The sequence below is a fragment of the Aegilops tauschii genome, chromosome 1 (assembly GCF_002575655.3).
Source record: "Aegilops tauschii subsp. strangulata cultivar AL8/78 chromosome 1, Aet v6.0, whole genome shotgun sequence".
In the NCBI taxonomy this organism is placed as follows: Eukaryota; Viridiplantae; Streptophyta; class Magnoliopsida; order Poales; family Poaceae; genus Aegilops; species Aegilops tauschii.
Window position 1 is genome coordinate 494,549,025 of NC_053035.3, and position 20,140 is coordinate 494,569,164.

Below are 20,140 nucleotides of genomic sequence, written 5' to 3' on the forward strand. Positions count from 1 at the left end.
CAAATATCAAAAGATTCGCTTGACCGCCACAAAGTGGCTTTCCTTAGGTGCGGCTTGAAACCGTGCACAAATTCCCACACTCAACATGATATCCGGTCTATATGCACAGAGGTAAAGCAAGGAACCAATCATGGAGCGATATACCTTTTGATCCACCGCTTTACCATTGGGATCGATGTCAAGTTGGCACTTGGTGGGCATTGGAGTGGAAACCGGCTTGACATGACTTAGCTTGAATCTCTTGAGCATGTCTTGAGTGTATTTGGCTTGGTTGATGAAGGTTCCTTCTCTTCTTTGCTTTACTTCGAAACCGAGAAAGAACTTCAACTCTCCCATGGAAGACATCTTGAACTTTGAGGTCATGAGAGCGGCAAATTCCTCATTGAAAGCTTTGTTAGGGGAACCAAAGATAATGTCATCAACATATAGTTGGCACACAAACAACTCCCCTTTGACCTTCTTAGTAAAAAGAGTGGGATCGATTAGCCCAACTTCAAACCCACGATCTTGTAACAACTCGGTAAGGTGGTCATACCACGCACGTGGGGCTTGTTTAAGACCATAGAGTGCCTTATCGAGTTGATACACATAATCGGGAAAGTAGGGATCCTCGAACCCGGGGGGTTGTTTGACATAAACCAACTCATTAATAGGACCATTAAGAAAAGCACTCTTCATGTCCATTTGTTGCAACTTAAAGTTGTGATGAGAAGCATAAGCAATCAACAAACGAATAGATTCAAGGCGAGCAACGGGAGCAAAGGTTTCACCGTAGTCGATACCCTCGACTTGGGAGTAGCCTTGTGCCACCAATCGTGCCTTGTTGCGGATGATGGTCCCATGAGCATCTTGCTTGTTCTTGAATATCCACTTGGTTCCAATGACATTGTGGTTCCCCGTTGGCCTTGTCACTAATCTCCACACCTTGTTGTACTCGAAGTTGTTGAGTTCTTCATGCATGGCATTAAGCCAATCCGGATCTTCAAGTGCTTCATATACCTTTTGGGGTTCAACACAAGAGACAAACGCGTGATGTTCACAATAGTTTGCCAATTGTCTATGAGTGCTTACCCCCTTTTGAATGCTTCCAAGCACATTCTTCATGAGATGACCCTTGGTGGATAGCTTGGATGCAATCTTGGCGGCACGACGCTCTAATTCCTCCTCGGTGGTGAGTTGAGGAGCGGTCACTTGATCATCTTGAGAGCCGTCTTGAGCTTGTTCTTGATCTTGAACTTGCTCGGAGGAGAGAACTTGACCTTGGGCATCACTTGGTGTGTCACCACCGTCTTGAGCATGATCTTGCCCTTGGTCTTGTTCATGAGGTTGAGGGCCTTCACTTTGTTCTTCGGAAGCGTGTGGGCCTTGGGTTGGTGATGGCTCCACTTGAGTGGAGCATTGTCCTTCTCCTTCGGCCGCAAGGGGTTCCTCAATGGGTAGGATAAAACCAACACCCATTCTTCTTATGGCTTGAGGAGGAATTTCATCACCTACATCACAAGTGCCACTTTGCTCCACTTGGGAGCCGTTATTCTCATCAAACTCCACGTTACACGTCTCCTCAATAAGTCCCGTGGATTTATTGAGGACACGGTAAGCATGAGAGTTTGTAGCATAACCAACAAATATGCCCTCATAAGCTCTCGCTTCAAATTTAGACAACCGAACACCTTTCTTGAGAATGAAACACTTACACCCGAACACCCAAAAGTACTTGAGGTTGGGCTTGTTACCGGTGAGTATCTCATATGGAGTCTTGTTCAAGCCCTTGCGGAGGTAGAGCCGATTGGATGCATGACACGCGGTGTTAATGGCTTCGGCCCAAAAGTTGTATGGAGACTTGAACTCCGCCATCATGGTCCTTGCCGCATCCATCAACGTCCGGTTCTTCCTCTCCGCAACACCGTTCATTGAGGGGTGTAAGGTGCGGAATATTGATGCTTGATCCCCTCATCACTAAGAAACTCAGCCAAGGTGTAGTTCTTGAACTCGGTGCCGTTGTCACTTCTTATTGTCAAGATCTTTGCATTGTGTTGACGTTGGGCTTCATTTGCAAAGTCAATGACGGTTTGTTGGGTCTCGCTCTTCCTCTTGAAGAAATACACCCAAGTGTATCTTGAATAGTCATCCACAATCACCAAGCAATACTTCCTACCCCCAAGACTATCAAAGGATGGAGGCCCAAAGAGATCCAAGTGAAGGAGCTCCAAAGGCCTCTTCGAGTAAATGATAGTCGTGGGAGGGTGAGCCTTCTCATGAGCTTTCCTTCGATACAAGCGCTGCAAGCACGATCTTTAGAAAAACTAACATTCGTTAGACCACGGACATGGTCCCCCTTGAGAAGACTTTGCAAAGATCTCATATTGACATGGGCTAAACGGCGATGCCAAAGCCATCCCACGTCAACTTTAGCCATTAGGCATGGCGCGGTCTTAGTGGGTCGCTCCGAAAAGTTAATCACATAGAGACCGTTCTCGACATGCCCAATAAAGGCTACTTTAAGAGTCTTGCTCCACAAGAGGGCCACGGTATCAATATCAAAGAAAGTGGCAAAGCCCATGATTGCAAGTTGGCAAACGGAAAGTAAATTGTATGCAAGGGACTCAACAAGCATGACCTTCTCGATCATGAGATCATGAGAAATGACAACTTTGCCGAGTCCCAATACCTTAGAAGACGAGGCATCACCCCACTCGACATTGGTGGGCATTGATGGAATCTTGTGCACGTCCACCACCAAGTCCTTGCTTCCGGTCATATGATTTGTAGCTCCACTATCGAGCAACCATGATCCCCCACCGGAAGCAAACACCTACAAGAGATCAATGCTTGGTTTTAGGTACCCATTTTGTAATGGGTCCTTTGATGTTAGTAACAAGGGTCTTAGGAACCCAAATAGACCATTCAATATACTCATGAGGAGAACCAACAAATTTGGCATAAACATGCCCATCACTAACACGACATAACACATAAGAAGGATTAAAGCCGCCGGCTTTGTTGGAAGAGGTGGCATTGCCCTTCTTGACAACGCCACCCTTCGCATTGTTCTTCTTCTCCTTGGAAGCACCCTCTCCCTCCTTCACAAGAGTTTGCTTGAGAGGAGGAGGTTGTTTGGTCTTGTCATTCTTCTTCTTGTTCTTGGGTTTGGGTTCGAACCCAATCCCCTCCTTGGCCACAACTTCCTTTTGATTGCTCAAAAGGTCGTTGAGGTTCTTCTCACCTTGTATGCATGACACAAGGCCTTTCTCAAGTTGCTCCTTCAACTTAGCATTTTCCTCAACAAGATGCACATGCTCATAACAAGGGTTAGTAGCATTTGCATTATCAATTAACACCATATGAGGAAAGGTGGATTTCTCCTTGGTTAGCTTCACTTGGAGTTGATCATGAGACTCCTTGAGGCTAGCATGAACACCCTTCAAGACTTTTTGAGCCTTGTCGAGAATGTCAAACTCCTCTTTGAGTCTAGCAAGATCAACCCCAAGCTTTGCCTTCTCGGAGTTTAGCACACGAGAAACAACAAGAGCATGATCAAGATCTTTCTTTAACTTAGCATGATCATCGTTGTGTGACTCCTCAAGAGCCAAACGAAGACCACGCTCTTCGTCAAGAGCATTGGAAAGATCCGAAATCTCATCGGCATAGTCACGACTATGCCCCTCCATCTTAGAGATGGTATCTTCGTGAGCCTCGATCATGTCATTGGCTTCACCAAGTTGTTCCAAGAGAGCAACAAAGTGCTTCTTGGATTTACCCTTGAGTTTACCCATAAAGGTCTCAAACTCATTCTCCTCCACATTTGTCCCCTCATGTTCATCAATGCCATCCGAAGAAGGATGATTAATGATGGTAGTTTTGATGTTGGGGGTTACCTTGTTGGTGGCTTTAGCCATGAGGCACTTGGCGGTGACGTTCTCATTGGGTGAGTCGAAGAGAGACATCCGTGGAGTCATCGCAATGGCAACGGAGGCCATGGCAACCGACTCACCATCTTCATCATCGTCATCATCCTCATTGTACTCTTTTTGTACCACCAATGCCTTGGGATGAGTCTTCTTTATGAAGTTGCTCTTGTTGGGGAACGACTTGGCCTTGTCCTTTCGGATGAGCTTGCCACCATTGTCTTCCCTCTTCTCGTAAGGGCACTCCGCAACAAACTGGCCCACATTGCCACAATTGAAGCAAGTCCCCACTCGTTGCTTGCCCTTTGCGCCACTTGAATTGTTCTTGTTGAAGTTGGGCCTTGAGTTCTTCTTGCTCCAAAATTGCCTTGAAGCAAGCGCCATGTGTTCATGATAGGCATACTTCGTATCTTCGAGGTTGCTCTCCTCTTCTTCCTCTTCATCATATTCCTCCATACTAACCTTGGCCTTTAGAGCAAGGTTGGGCTTCTTTACTCTTTGAGAGCGAAGAACCGCATTGTCGGCGGTCTTGTCCAAGATGCTGATAGCTACGAACTCATCCAACACTTCACTTGAGGACAAGGTGTGGAAGTCCGGCCTTTGACGAATGACGGAGGAAATGGCTTTGTGGTAGGGCATCATTGCCTTGAGGAATTTGCGCTTGATCCAATTGTCATCCGTGTCCTTACTTCCATGATCTCGGAGAGAGACCGCGAGTTTAGTTACTCTCCGATAAAGTTCACGAGGTCCTTCATCTTCTTTCATTGCAAACTCATCGGCTTCATCTTGCACGACTTCATAGTTGGAGCGTTGAATGCTTGCGCTTCCCCGATAGAGGGAAACCACTTGGTGCCAAGCATCTTTGGCCACGGTGTAGGGCCGGAGATGAGGAAGATCTTCGGGTGGGATTGCTTCTTGGATGATGAAGAGATCATTCTCATTGAATTGATCATCCACGGCTTCTCTAGGAGTGAGGTTCCTTCGGTCATGCGGATAGAAACCTTCTTCAATGATTCTCCAAAGATTAGTGTTCACATGATTTAAATGACGCTTAAAACGATAGACCCAAGAATCAAATTCTACATTCTTCTCAATCTCAGGGGCCGGTCTGGCATGATTCAAATGAGTGGAAGGAAGCGGTCCACCATAGACAAGTGGAGGTTCCACATGGGCAAAGATGCCGGTGCCATTTTTACCACTAGAAGAAGGAGCTTTCTCGCTAGTAGCTTCCCCCTTGTCGGAGGTAGCATCCGTCACCTTGTTAGCGGGATCACCCACTTTCAACGATGCGGTGGAAAGTTTAAGCCCTTCTAAGAATTTATTAAACATGCTTTCGATCTCGGTCGTCATGGAGGTTTTCAATGTGTCCAACGCCACATTGAATTCCTCACGAGAGACCGCGGTTCCCCCATCTCCTGTAGACGAGACCGGATTCACACCGGAGTGCTCCTCCACACCGTCTACGACGTCAACCATACTCTTTGGATGGTAAAGTCCTTAATAAAGAGACGAGGCTCTGATACCAATTGAAAGGATCGATATAGTTGACTAGAGGGGGGGTGAATAGGCAACTAACAATTTTTAGCTTTTCTTTACCAATTTAAACTTTGAATCAAAGTAGGTTGTCTAGATATGCAACTAGGTGAGCAACCTATATGATGCAACAACAATAAGCACACATGCAAGCAAGAGATAAAGCACAAATAAGCTTGCACAAGTAAACGAGATAACCAAGAGCGGAGCCGGTGAAGACGAGGATGTGTTACCGAAGTTCCTTCCCTTTGAGAGGAAGTACGTCTGCGTTGGAGCGGTGTGAAGGCACAATGCTCCCCAAGAAGCCACTAGGGCCACCGTATTCTCCTCACGCCCTCACACGATGCAAGATGCCGTGATTCCACTATTGGTGCCCTTGGAGGCGGTGACCAAACCTTTACAAACAAGGTTGGGGCAATCTCCACAACTTAATTGGAGGCTCCCAACGATACCACGAAGCTTCACCACAATGGACTATGGCTCCGCGGTGACCTCAACCGTCTAGGGTGCTCAAACACCCAAGAGTAACAAGATCCACAAGGGATTAGTGGGGGGATTCAAATTTCTCTTGGTGGAAGTGTAGATCGGGGCCTCCTCAACCAATCCCTAGAGAATCAACAAGTTTGATTGGCGAGGGAAGGAGATCGGGCGAAAATGGAGCGTGGAGCAACAATGGAGCTTGGAGGTGGATGAGGTGGTCAACTAGAGGAGGAAGACACCCCTTATATAGTGGAAGAACAAATCCAACCGTTATCCACCAACTCAGCCTGCGCAGCGCAGTACTACCGCACCTGAGGCGCGATACTACCGCAGGGGCACGCGGTACTACCGTACCTGAGGCGCGGTACTACCGCAGGGGCACGTGGTACTACCGCAGGGCCCCGCGGTACTACCGCCCATGCAGCAGAGACCAGGACAACCAAAAATGCACTAAAGCAGAGGGCGGTAGTACTGCTGGCGCGGTACTACCGCTCCCCCTTGCGGTACTACCGCAAGGCAGGGGCTGTCCAGGGATGGGAAGGCACGGATATAAAAATTACATCCGTGGCTACTTCCGCAGAGTTGGAGTCGATGCAAAAACCCGACGCGGTAGTACCGTAAGCCAGCAGCGGTACTACCGCGCGGGGCGCGGATGTAAAAAATTACATCCGCCCCTTACTGCCGCGTACTTGCGGAACTAAGTCAGCGACCACGGTACTACCGCTTACTAGAAGAGGTACTACCGTGGGTCCTTGCGGTACTACCGCGCCAGCGGGAGGTACTACCGCTCTAAGGAGCAGTACTACTGTGCGCCCTAGTTTGGCAAGCAAGAGCAATATTTGCATAGATAAGGAAAACATAGGATGCTCCAAAGGCTAGAGGAAAGGAGGTGCAAAGGAATATGTGTACGTGATGAATCCACCCAACCTTTCCAACGCGGACCCCCTCTTAATAGTACGACTTCCCTACGACTCAATACCACCGAAAAGAAACGAAGAGAAACGTCGTCTTCTATAGCCTTCGAGGGGAACCAAATCATCTTGTGCCTAGTCAATATATCTGAAATATTCGATGCACATGATTAGTCCACAAAAGCATTGTCATCAATCACCAAAACCAACTAAGGGATAAAAATGCCCTTACAAGGAGGATGGAGGCTCTCCGGAGTTCGAGGACCGATGACTTCCCGTCCGCCAGGGGACATCTTCTGATCCAAGGCTCGTGTGAAGATGCGGCGGTGGCGCGCCATCGGAACATGCTGTTCTTCGTCGGCGGTTTCGCTTTACAGGGGGACTTGGTTGTAATTTGTATCTTTGTGGAGGTCCGTTCTGTAAAACCCTTGCTTTAATATATCAGTGGTTTCCCGCAAAAATAATAATTCGACTATTATATTATATTGGTTGGGTCTTTGTCTCCATTTACTATTGTATACCTTATAGAGAGTTCGAGAGCGTACATATATTCAAAATATCTTGATATGAGTTTCAAGAGTTATGATTGTCTATCTTACGTGTACGCAAATAGAAAGTCCTAGACTCCTAGAAGCTATAGTACATTTACATATGTGGTTTGGATTGCTTGTTATGTGGTCGTATTTTGCATAGTACAAGAGGACACCCCGCTCATTGCGGCAGATATTTACAGAAACTAAAAGCTTCAAGCCACATGAATAAACAATTGCTTGACATGCATTCAATCCTTTGTCGTAGATGTTTAGAAACTTTAATGTACAAAGATGCAATATTCTTTATCCCAGATGATGGAGTACAATTCTATTTGTTATTTTTAGGTGGACCAAACAACCGTGATATTTTTAAATAGAAACTATCTACATTCATCATACCATGCATATCAACAGTCGAAAGGGACTTATTAGAAAAAAATAATCCCGTAGTAGTGCGAGCGAAGAGAAAAGCGTATGGACCGGAGGTGGCTTGCATGCATGCAATTAATTGCAAAGCTAATTGGCATGGTGTGAAAATTGTGGTCAGATGGCATAACTGCATATGCTCTAAAATAAGTTGAGGGTAGCTATTTAGATACAGAAGATAATGTGTGCTTCTGCTTTTGTGGTTTCCTGCATGATCTAACACCGCATAGATGTAGACATGCAATACATGAAAGGCCTTTGCGTCTCCCTCTTCAGAAACCTAGCCACCACACCTTCACTCACTCCTTGTCGGCGAGGCACAAGCCCATGCATCCTCTACCCACCGCTCTAGCGTTGGGAGTGGGTGGAGACCCAAAGTTTTAGTTAGATTTGCGAGGATCAAGAATAATACTTCGCCGACTCCTAGTCCACCTTGTAGGCAACAGTCTCATTGGGGGTGTAAAGGAGGACGGGGAATCACCTGATTGCCACTCTTCTAGAATAGTAGATCTGGTTGTGTTCATGTTATGCAGGTAATGTTCGAAGGAGTCTTCCGTGGAGTGGACAGTGCTACTTCGTCTCCTGGCCGCTTGCTCTTTTCTTGACCGACGACCATTGGCCAACTTCGGCGCTGTCGGGGACCTTGTATGGTTAGGTCTCCTTGGTTTTTTCCGATGATTTGGGGTGGTCGTCCATCCCTCTTCACCATCTTCTTCTTCGAGGCAACATCTTGCTTTCCAGATCGTTACCGCCAGTGTCTTCTGGCTTCGATTGATGATGTCCCAGATCTTGCATTAACAATGTTTCTGTAGCTCCGATGGTATTTCGCAGGTCCAGAGGCGACATTGATCTTCGCTCACTGTGCACTATCAACGAGTGCAGGAGTAGACATGTTCATGGGCAGCCCAACTCAACGAGCCCAACCCAAAAGCCCGACATCCGATCCAAGCTTGGGCCCGACTTTACTATTCAAAGGGTAGAAAAAACATGAAATGACAAAAAACATTATTTTATCCAAAAATAGGTATAATATATTATTCACGTACCTTGAAAATGAATATATTAATTGGAAAATGGTACTATTCATGTATTTTGGGTCGGGCTCGGGCTTGAGATTTTCACTTTGGTCCTTGGCAAGACCGGCCTGGGGTATGAACATGTTTATGCACAAGGCAGACAACGTCGATTTCTCAGTGACTTATGTGTACTTTGCAATTTCTATAGGATGGCAATGTACTCCCTCCCTTTCTTTTTAGTTTGCATATAAAATTTGGTATAAAATTTTGTAGGAAAAAATATTAACATCTACAATACTAAAGCTATATGATATAAAAATTAATTTCATGATGCATCCAATAATATTGATTTCATATTGTGAATATTGATATTTTTTTCTATAAACTTAGTTAAAGTTGATAAAATTTGACTTTGACCAAATCTTATATGCAGACTAAAAAGAAATGGAGGGAGTAAACGTCAATCGACTTTAATACGTGGCCTTTTGAACTTTTCCTATAAAATAACCCCACATAAATATGCAAATATATTGCCACTGTTCCTTATAAATATTCCGGTGAGTCAAGCCAAACAATTCAAAACAATATTATTCCGGTGTGTCAAGCCATCGCGTGCCCAGCCATTGCTTTTTGCTTGCGCTGTATCTATGGATGCATTTTCTCCGTGACTTAGTTTCTGACTTTCCCTTTCGTCCCATTTACCTCTGTCTATGGTCTGATCTCTTAACTGGGAAAACACCAAAAAAGATGTTGCGTAGGTGTTGTGCCATGCAATGCGTCGAGCAAAGCTTCTGTTTCATTTGACAACCGCTTCCCTCGCGTCGCATCGCACTCGTGCCGGCCCTCCTGCTTTACCTCAACCGGCCTAACTCAGCCGGAAAGCCACAGCCTAATTAAGTCGTTAACGAAAGATTTGGTTTAACACTGTGCAGTGGTTCAGTCCCGTCGCTGGAGCAGGTTCTCCCTTGGCTCAGATTATTTTACAGTGCACCAGACTTCCAGATATGGACCGATGCTTCTGTGCATTCTACTCTACTCCCAGACTCCGAGAAGCCGTTGCAGTACTTCGGTTCCAGTAATCATGATTCAGGCAGGCTTGGTAATGATAAGCTGCGGCCAAGATCACTCCATGGTTGCCCGCCTTGTGACAGTAGTAGTTTCTTCATTCCCGTTTACCGAAGACAAGCTCGCGAGTGCAGCGATGATGATGAACTCTGCTCCCGTTCAGTGCGGTGATGCGGCAGAACTTGAAGAGTGCATGCTGCCGGGATAATCGATCCAACACTGCCGTGTGCAGATGCAGACTATAGTTATCACCACCGCAGGCATGCAAAGCGACCGAAACTCCAGTGATCTCGACTCATTTGCCGTTTCGGCCTCACCGCTGTGCCTTTGATTCTTGGCAACGGCCGCGGGACACGGTTAACTTGTTGGCCCTGCTCTCGATCGGAGGCATCTCGTGTCACTTTCATCAAGTATTAAGTAGTACTGGGGGACCAGAGGTGCATGAATGAACACTCTCCTGGGGCCTTGGTCCGAAAACTGAATTTTATTCCGTGCTTCGACGGCCGGGAACGACCTAATGAGAGACCGGAGAATCTAGTTTCCCCGAGCCAAGAAATTGTGCATAAATCTTGTAGTGCCGGTACAATGTACATACATCGGCCGGACACTTCACAATTGCTCCATGCATGCATGCTTCTCGTGGTTCTTCACTTAAATTCCGGAAATACAAGGACTCACTTCCCCTGCACGTACTGCAAGGTGCAGTTGGCTCACTGACAGGTGGGCCAACCTGCTTCTGGGCCCACATGTCAGCGGCCCAACTACTCCTTGCAGTACGTTAGAGGAGCCTCGTCCGAAATACAAAGCCCAAACACGTTCTAAATTTGGCCATCCATATGGTTTGATCCGGCCCCCTCAATGCGTGATGAGCATGCAAGCATGGTAGAACCTATTTTATTTTGTCCGTGTGCACTAAAAAAACTGCAAGGTTCACATAGAGAAAAATGGAATTGCTAAATGCACACTAAAAAAAGAGTAAAAAAAAAGATACAACTACACCTCGAAAAGACAATTTCCCAAATATTTTTGTAGACTAAAATGTCCGCATGGTTCCCAGTTCATGTTCATTATAAGCTTCGTATCAGTATCAGTGAGAGCTTTAAAAGTAGACTCCACATGTGTATGTTTCAATAAACTGGAGTAATACGTGCCTTCCCCTCCTTTCCCCACCTTGTTGCCCCCAACTTTGCCGGACTGGAGTCACCTCCACCATCACAGGCAGTGGCATAGCCAGGCCCCAGGCAACAGGGGCCTTGGCCTGGGCCGTGGAATTAGGTTTCTTTGTTCACTGTAGATAGAATGTTACTGTTTTGTACTATAGCCCTGAATTCGGCCCTGGGCATGGAGCTAGCCTAGCTACGCCACTGATCACAGGGTTCGAGTCGTAACACGCCGTCGGGCTAGAGTCATCACCGCCACCATGCTAACGTACCAAATCTCTTTTCGCTGCCCTCTATGACCCTATCAAGGACTGAAGGCCTATACATACTTTCTTGATCTATACCCTACAGCTTTGGTGTTCAGTTCGGGACCGGCTACTGGTCAATCGCCTGACTTTAGGAAAGGGGTCAGTCGATTCCTAACCAATCGACTGAACCAAAATTATGGTCAGCCAATTTCAGTTTTATAGCACACCTTAAGTCTTTTTGCATACAAAACCAACAGAAGCTCACAAGACCTAATGGGCCCAATGCAAAACAATGGCCCATTGATAAACAAAAACAAAAAAAATGCAGACAACTTACAAAAAAAATGCACATTTGTACGATATGCAAAAATAAGCATATAGGAGTGGAATTTATGCAAAAAAGAAATTTTGTAAGAAGGAATGCATTATTTATTTTATATTTGCAATCTCACACATGTATATTTAGTTTTATAGATGCATAAAGTACATATCTGCATATGTATATATAAAAAATGTATTATTACGATGAAAAATAAGCATACACTAGTGATATTTCCGCGAAAAATAGTGTTTTCTAAAAAGTAATGGATTAGTGACATCGGTGTTACCTTTACAAAATAAAAGAAAATGAGAACTAAAACAAAATCAGAAATAATAAATTAGTGGCATTGACATTTGATCCATGGTGTCTTTACTTCTCCGGATCAAAGTAATGAATATCGGTATTACCATTTAAGAAGAAAGAAAACTAAAAATTAATGACAAAATTTGTACACGGTTTGAATAGAAATTGCGCTTTTTTACAATATGCAAGAATAAGCACAAATAGTGAAATTTCACAAAAAAAATTCCTAAGTAGGAATGAATTAGAGCTATTGGTATTACCCTTAAAGAATAAATAAAATAAAATAGAAACTTATACAAATTTAAAATAGTGAAGTTTTCTCAGAAACAATGAATAACTGCCATTGGTTTACTGTTAACTGAAAATAATAAGATAAATAATGAAATATTTTTAAACAATTTGCACAGAAGTTGCGCATTTTTAGTGTACATATAATTATGAATTTTTGCACATATTATATAGTATTTTTTTGTTTATAGTTACACTCAGCCAAAAATCCACAAAAAACAAAAATAACCAATAAAGGAAAGAAAGAGGGAAAAAGAAAAACCCATAGAGAAATAAAAAATGAAGCAAAAATACCCTAAAATAGGAAAGAAAATGATATAAAAAACTAAAACTAAATAATGACAAAATTTGCACACAATCTACAAATAAATTGCGCTTTGTTATAATAAGCAAGAATAAACACATAATAGTGCACTTTTTTGCAAAAAGAAAATTTTCTAAAGAAAGAATGAATTGGTGGTATTGGTATTTGATCCATGGTGTCCCTACTTCTTCGGATCAAAATAATGAATTAGTGGTATGGGTATTACCGTTTAAGAAGAAAGAAAAGTAAAAAACAATAATGACAAAATTTGCACATGGTTTGAATAGAAATTGTGTTTTTCTCTAATATGCAAGAATATGCACAAATAGTGAAATTTCACAAAAAAAATAAAGAATCCGAAGTAGGAATGGATTAGAGGTATTGGTATTACCCTTAAAGAATAAAGAAAACGAAATAAAAACTTAAACAAAATTAAATAGTGAAGTTTTCTAAGAAACAATGAATTCGAGTCATTGGTTTCCCATTGAGACGAAAGGAACTGAAAATAATAAAACAAATAATGAATTATTTTGCAAACAATTTGCATAGAAGTTGTGCATTTTTGAAATTTTCAGGAATAAGAATATAATAGTGTAATTTTTACAAAAAAGAAGTTTCCTAAGAAGAAATGAATTTGCGGCGTTGGTATTATCATTAAAGAATGAAGGAAAAACATAATACTAAAAAATGAAATTCCAAAGTTTTCAAGAAAGGATGAATTAGTGGCTTACGTATTACTCTTAAAGAAGAAGAAAATAAAATAGAAACTGAAACAAAATCAAAATAATAAGTTTTTTAAGAAAGAATAAATTAGTGTCATTAGTTTTACCTTTGAAAAAACAAAAACAAATTAATTAATTAAAATAAGGAAAATGAATTAGTAGCATTTTTATTACCCATTAAAAGAATAATATTTTTTTTTTGCAAAACTTGCACACAACTTCGCTCTTAAATTACACTTTTTTAGTACGCTAACAATAATCATATAGTAATGTAACTCTCGTGCATATTGCAAATTATTTAAGTGTGTACATTACATTCACCCAACATCCCAAAAATATATAAAAAATAAAACTAAAACTAACTAACAAAGAGAAACAAAAAAAAAAGTAAAAGCACATAAAAAAACAAAGGGAAAGAGAGGAGGTCTGGATCACACAGTTGATGGGTGTCGGCCCAGAAGGAAATCGACTGACCCAAATAAGGGGTCAGTCAAAAAAAGAAAGAAGCCCACAAAACAAACAACACAGGCCAGAAAAAAAACGCAGCACGAATCTCAAAGAAAAATCAATGGCCACAAAATTGACTGTCCCAAAAGTGAAATTTCAGCTGACTGAAATGTAGCTAAAATGGTTCAGTTCTTGTAGTTTAGAACCCCTAAAATTACCAGACGGTTCGTCCATTCGAGTGAAGCAACATCCAAATGAATAACTCTCTACCCTCCCCATCCACAACTTGCAAGAGTCAAGACCGTATGTGGTTTGGTCCATTAGCCCATGGGACGCTAGGGAGAACACATGTACTCGGTACGCCAGAAGGGAAAGGCGGCCACCGGTTGGACAATGATGTGGAAGTTGGACCATAAACCCGGCCTTTCACAATTCAATAGAAGAGCGAGGCAATCCAAATGAGCATTGCATGTGTCTACGTGGTCTCTATAAATTCCTTCCACAGATCTTCAATATCCAAATTTTAGTAAGGTGGTGTCGCCTTCCCAGGGCGGTTCGGGCGGCATCTCCATCTCTGCCACTACCGCCTCTCTCCTCCAAGTTTCCCTCTCCGCTGCCGGCCAGAGCCCTCGGGAAAAGCCTTAGGTGGATGTTAGCTGTGGTACACCGCAATCTCCTCAGCTGTTTCTCTTAGGTGGCTTTTGGGTGCGTCCAAAACCCTAGCCCTCATCTCCGATGCACCGCCACTGGGCACCCCTCCTCTCCTTCGACCCGCCCAGGTGGTCGCCAACCTGTAGATCAATGAACGTGGCTAGGAGGTCTCGCACCTGTTTTACTCCGCCTTTCGTGTAGGGCCGCCAACCGAGGAGCCTGACCCTGTCAGATCCAAGGCGGGGTGGGGGTCACCAACCTAGATATGGGTGACTACCACCAGGGAGGTTGCGGCCATCTCGTCTCTGCTCTAGAGTTGGGGCTCCCTCGCCGGTGCCTCCCGTTCAGGCTCAGGTCCAATTGTGGAGCTCATGTCCCTTTTGGTCTCGGCGAGGAAACATCTTTGTGTAGGCTTGGATCATGAGAAGTTTCTTTGACCTGGGCGGAGTGGTTTCGTCGGTCTCCTATATTTTACACGCGATCTCGCGATTGACATCCTCGGTTCGCGTTGTATGTTAGCAGGATCGGCGCTCCATGCCCCGTGGCGAGAGGGCAGGTGGCCCTTTCCCGCGACCATGTGGCAAGGACTTCGGGACAAGGTGCGGTGGCTCCCCTAGGGGACACAAAGTCGCTCGGGTTGGTCTTCGCAGATGCACTCCTATGCCTATGCTCGGCGGCAAATCGGTGGTGCACATTTGTCCTCTCCCTGGGCACTGCTTCGCGCTGCTTTCTTTGTTGTTTGCTTCTTTTCTTTGATCTGTTTTGTAAGAGAATTTTTTTAACACCTTGTATCGTTGGGGCCGTGTGTGGCAAACCTTGTATTGAAGTGTGAAGTATAATTTGCGCATATGTTCTCATGGAAAAGAACAATAACTCAAACTACACTAAGAACAGCGTGCATTTTCAATGTGTTCAACCCATAGAGAATAAGTGTGTACAAATGACTTTTGTGTTGAGTATATATATTTGGTGAATGTAATAAAAATGAAAAAGAACATAGAGAGGCTGACTGGTTGTATTCATGGATCCACGTCAAAAAAAAGCAACAAGTTGAATCGCAAAAACGAACATCCTCGTGATACATCCATGGATCCATGTGCGTGTCATGAATCCGCCGGCTCGCTAGCTCGACGGAGGGCTACCTACACCACTCGTTGCAGTTGTCGGCCTTGCAGTGCTGGTAGCAGCTGCCCCACTGCAAGAGGTTGTTGACGAGGCACTTGACCCGACACGTCGACTCGCAGACCTGGCAGTCGATGGCGCTCAACTCCTTCGTCGTCCCGGCGCTCCTGCTGCCGCCGCGGGTGCCATTGCCACGGCCGTCGGCATCCGCCTCGATCGTGGCGGCCTCCTCAGGCGCAGGTAGCGCCTGCCCAGCCACAGGCGTCGACCGCCCGTCGGCCAACAGGAGGAGGATCAACAGCACGCACGTCGCTCTCGTCGTATTCACGGCGGCGGCCGGGGATGGCGCCATGGATCGGTCTTCTCGTGTGAGGGTTTGTGTGTACGTACGTCCGGTCTGTGCAGTGTGACTACGACGACGATGTGTGGTGGCGCGCGCGAAGAGAGGGTGTAGTGCGCGGGCGATTTTGTACCTTGTGATTCCTGGACCTGGTGCTTTGTGCGTGATGGCAACGGCCGCGGACCTGTGTTGGTGGAAGGTGGTTGAGTCACACGTATCATGGCATGATTGATACTGGTGAAGAACAAACAAATGATATCCCACGTCCCAATTACAAGTTACAATTTGTACATACATTCCCTGAATAAAATTAAAAAGCAACTCAAACCACAGTGAGAATGTGTGCATTTTTATGGGTTTACCCAATAGGTGCTTGTTTGGTTTACATGATAGAATAAGAAAAGAATTGGAATGCCATGATCACTTCAATCGTTCAGATATCTTCATGAGGTCTTACCTGATGCTAAGAACCCAATCCTTAGGAATCTAGTATCTCCATGCCTATGAAACGGATGCTAAATATAGGGGAAAACACCGTTGGTCAAAATTCCGTCGGAATCCTCTAAATCTGATGAGCCACGGTCGGTACTGGAACATCCACAATATTTTGGTTCGACCGCTGGGCTGGGGGTCTTCCTCGCTGCCAGGTTCCCAGACCTCTTCTCCATTGCGGTCGAACCTAGGATCTCCGTCGAGTCGGCCCTTATTGACTTAGGGCGTCTCGCGTTCCGGCGGCCATTTGGGCACCGGAGGTTACCGCTTGGCACGAGCTCCTTGATGCCGTGGCTCTCCATGAGCCGGACCTGGCGCAGCCCACGACGACCGTCTGTCCTGGCGTCTTGAGCCCTCTGGCCGCTTCTCCACGAAGTCCCTATACCGAGCCATTGCTCCCTCTCCTGGACCGGTTGTCCTCGAGTCTATATGGTCCATCCGCGTGCCCCTCAAAATTAGAATCTTCATGTGGCAATGGATCCGTGGCCGGCTCCCCTCTGGCGTGGAGGTGGTGAAGTGCCAGGGTCCGGGTGATGGTATCTGCCCCCTATGTGGGACGGATGAAACCTCGAATCACATCTTCTTCTCGTGCGTGTCCGCCCAGTTTCTATGGGGCTGCCTCCGAGAGGCCATCGGTGGCAACTGATGTAACACTAACTTCCCAGATCTCCTCTCCGAGGTTCAGGCCTCCCCCTTGACAGGCCGCCACATTAGGTGGCTGCTCATTGGGGTGCTTGCGTGGACGCTTTGGACCGTGTGAAATAAGCTTGTCATTCAACGGGTCCCTCTTCGACGTGCTACTGATGTTGTGTTCAAAATGTGTGGTTACTTGCAGCTCCGGCGGCCGCTTAGCCGTCATCAGGACCGAGACGCCATCACCACCATCATCGCCGACCTTCGCTCGATGGCTATTCGCTTGGCGCCGCCGCCCCCTCCTCCACCACCCGAGCGGAATTAGTCCCTTTGCTGCTGCTGCGGTTGACCCGCTTTCTTTTTCTCTTTTCAGGGCTTGTTGAGCTGTGCCCTCAGCAGAACCTTGTGTACTTTATGTTGTGCGACTTTGTGTGTGTGTGTGGGTGAACCTTGTTGTACCGTTTGGCTGTGGTGGTTTGCTTTATCTATAAAGCGGGGCGAAAGCCTTTTTCGGTAAATCTGATGAGCCTTAGAGATAAGTATATACAATTACTACTCCCTCCCATAATGTAAGAACATCTTTAAAGCTAAAACAGTTTGAAAGATGTTCTTACACTATGTGACGGAGGAAGTAGCTTTACTGTTCGAGTATATATTTTGTGAACACAAAAAAGCAAAAAAGAAACAAAAAAACACAGAGCATCTGATTTGTTGGTTTCGAGGAAAACAGTTTTGCATTGCAGAAATTGAATTTCCTTGTTCTACAATTTCTCTTGCATGTAGGATATAGCACTGCACAGTTCAGTATAAAAGTAGTAACATTCTTTCGAGTGCAGCGATTCGGTGCCCAGGCTCATCTGCACCCGGCTAAAAAACAAATCACAAAAAGTACTAAAAGATTCAAAAAATTCCATTTTTTCCCATGGTAGAAAATATATTGTGTGAGGTTCCATCCAAATTTTAGCTCATTTGGGCAACTGAGGAGCTCTCAACAAAAATAACAAATCGGGTCAAAACAGTACATGAACAGTAAACTATTTTACAGACCCCGAATTTGTCTTTTTTGCCGTGAGTTGCTCAGCTGTCCAAATGATTTGAAAATTGGGGCGGACCTCACGCATCAAATTTTCTACCATGGGAAAAAATTGGAATTTTATGAATTTTTCTAGTATTTGTTTTGATTTTTTTTATTAAACACGGGTGCAGATGAGCCTGGGCTCAGAAAAGGATTTTCGCATTCTTGTTTCTTTTAGAACGAAGATGCAAGGAAACATTCATGGTCCTACTTGTAAATGATATTGTGCTCAATGTCTTAGAGTGTGCGTGAATTCATAGGGATGATTCATAGTAACGAGTGTATGTGCATGTGTTTGTGAGCATCAACGTTTGTATTGTGTGCACTTAGCTCGAGTTTATAAGTAAATGAAATTAAAGTAGCAGCGTCATCTTTATATATAGGCGTTGAAGCCAAAATTTTAGCAGTGGCAGGACACAAGGACATCTTTTTTTCTTTTATCAAGAGAGACACAAGGACATCTATAGTAATGTAGCCCCCGGCTGTACTTGGGATCCATTCACGGCTCCATGCTTGTGACATGCATCGGCCGGCTCGTTAGTTCGACGGAGGGCTACCTACACCAGTCGTTGCAGTTGTCGGCCTTGCAGCGCTGGTAGCAAGTGCCCCACTGGAAGAGGTTGTTGATGAGGCACTTGACCCGGCACGTCGACTCGCAGATCTGGCAGTCGATGGTGCTCAGCACCTTCCTCGCGGCGTTCCCGCTGCCGGCGCCGCGGGTGCCATTGCCGCGGCCGTCGGTATCCGCTTCGATCGTCGCGGCCACCTCTGGAGCCGGTGGCGCCTGCCCATCCACGGACTGTGGCCGCACATCGGCCGACAGGAGTAGGAGAAGCAGCAGCACGCACACCGCCCTCGTCTTCACGACGGCGGCTCGGCATGGCGCCATGGATCGGTTGGTTCGTGCAAGGATTTGTGCGTACGGGTGTGTGTGTTCTGTTGAACTCTGACTTCTACGACGATGTGTGGTGTCGGGCGTTAGATGCGGGAATTTGTACCGTGCGGTTCCTGGTGTTTTGTGCGTGATGGCAGTGGGCGTGGACCTGTGTTTGGTGCATGGTGGTTGAGTCACGCGTTCCATGGTTTAGTAGCAATGCATGCGTAGCGAGGCCTACCTTATTTGGTTTATTGTTTTAGATAACAAGCACTTTTATTGATTCAAAATGTCACATCAAGCGAGCATACATTCAGTTTCTATATGATTAAGATGCACACGGCCAACACCACACACGATCCACATCAAAACGTTGCAAATTGATAAATTCAAAAATACCAAAGTGAATACCCAAGACGAATCATGCAGGATACAAAGAGGTTGAACCGAAGTTGAAGTGTTACAAGAGATAAGGTAGCGCTGTTGCGCGAGGAGAGGCATTCACACCAAGTCCAAAGTGTAAAATCATCAACAATATTTTGAACGGTCAGGTGAGGGGTGGGAGTGCGCGCGCGCGCGTGTGTGTGTGTGTGTGTGTGTGTGGGGGGGGGGGGGGGGGGGGCATTGCGTTAAATTTTTGTTACATGAGTCCCAAATCTTTCAAAGAATGGCAAGTAGGACGCTGCCCCGGTCATTGCCAAATGGCCAAGGACCAAGGACCAAGGGCACGCGCTGTTATGGCCCATGTACTTCTGAAAAATATTTGCCTTGGTGTTGAGCCTGTCGCGGAAGAGTAGCCAAGCTAAAACCTTCAGTTTTACAGTAGCTTTTGAGGACCAGATGTAATCAGCATCATGGTCAATGGCGTCTTCAACCATGAGCTGCGAGTAAGCCTCTTTGGACGAGAAGTCGAGCCCATGGTTGGGGAAATCTCCGGTTCGATTGGTTCTCGAAACTTAAATCCTGCAACAATGAAAGCAACACCTCCAACTCTGCTGTACCAACATGGGTTAGGTGATTTTACAGGTTAGCAAGTAAACTATTCTATAAAACATGTGATACTAAGGCCGGTTGGTTTTGGAGTGGGAAAATTAGGTTTGGGATTCTACGGCCAGGGGATGGCGGGTGAGCCAGGTATCAGTTCAGAAGAATGAATGGAGGCCATTACCGATGAGACAAAGGAGATTTTTCTGTAGCCTAGGCGGGTGAACGCTCGTGAATTTTATGAGCAAGTAATAATGGTTGCTTGATTGGGGGAGGTGTAGTGGGTGTTGTGAAGTAAACCAGTGG

At 45.4% G+C, this 20,140-nt stretch overlaps 1 protein-coding gene across 1 annotated transcript; it reads right to left on the reverse strand.

The window, feature by feature from the left end:
- Positions 1-18,104: 18,104 nt before the first annotated feature.
- Positions 18,105-18,865, reverse strand: LOC109736419 (uncharacterized). Its single transcript, XM_020295639.3, has one exon. It carries the CDS (start codon positions 18,863-18,865, stop codon positions 18,530-18,532), a length of 336 nt encoding a protein of 111 aa, XP_020151228.1. The 3' UTR covers positions 18,105-18,529.
- Positions 18,866-20,140: the final 1,275 nt, after the last annotated feature.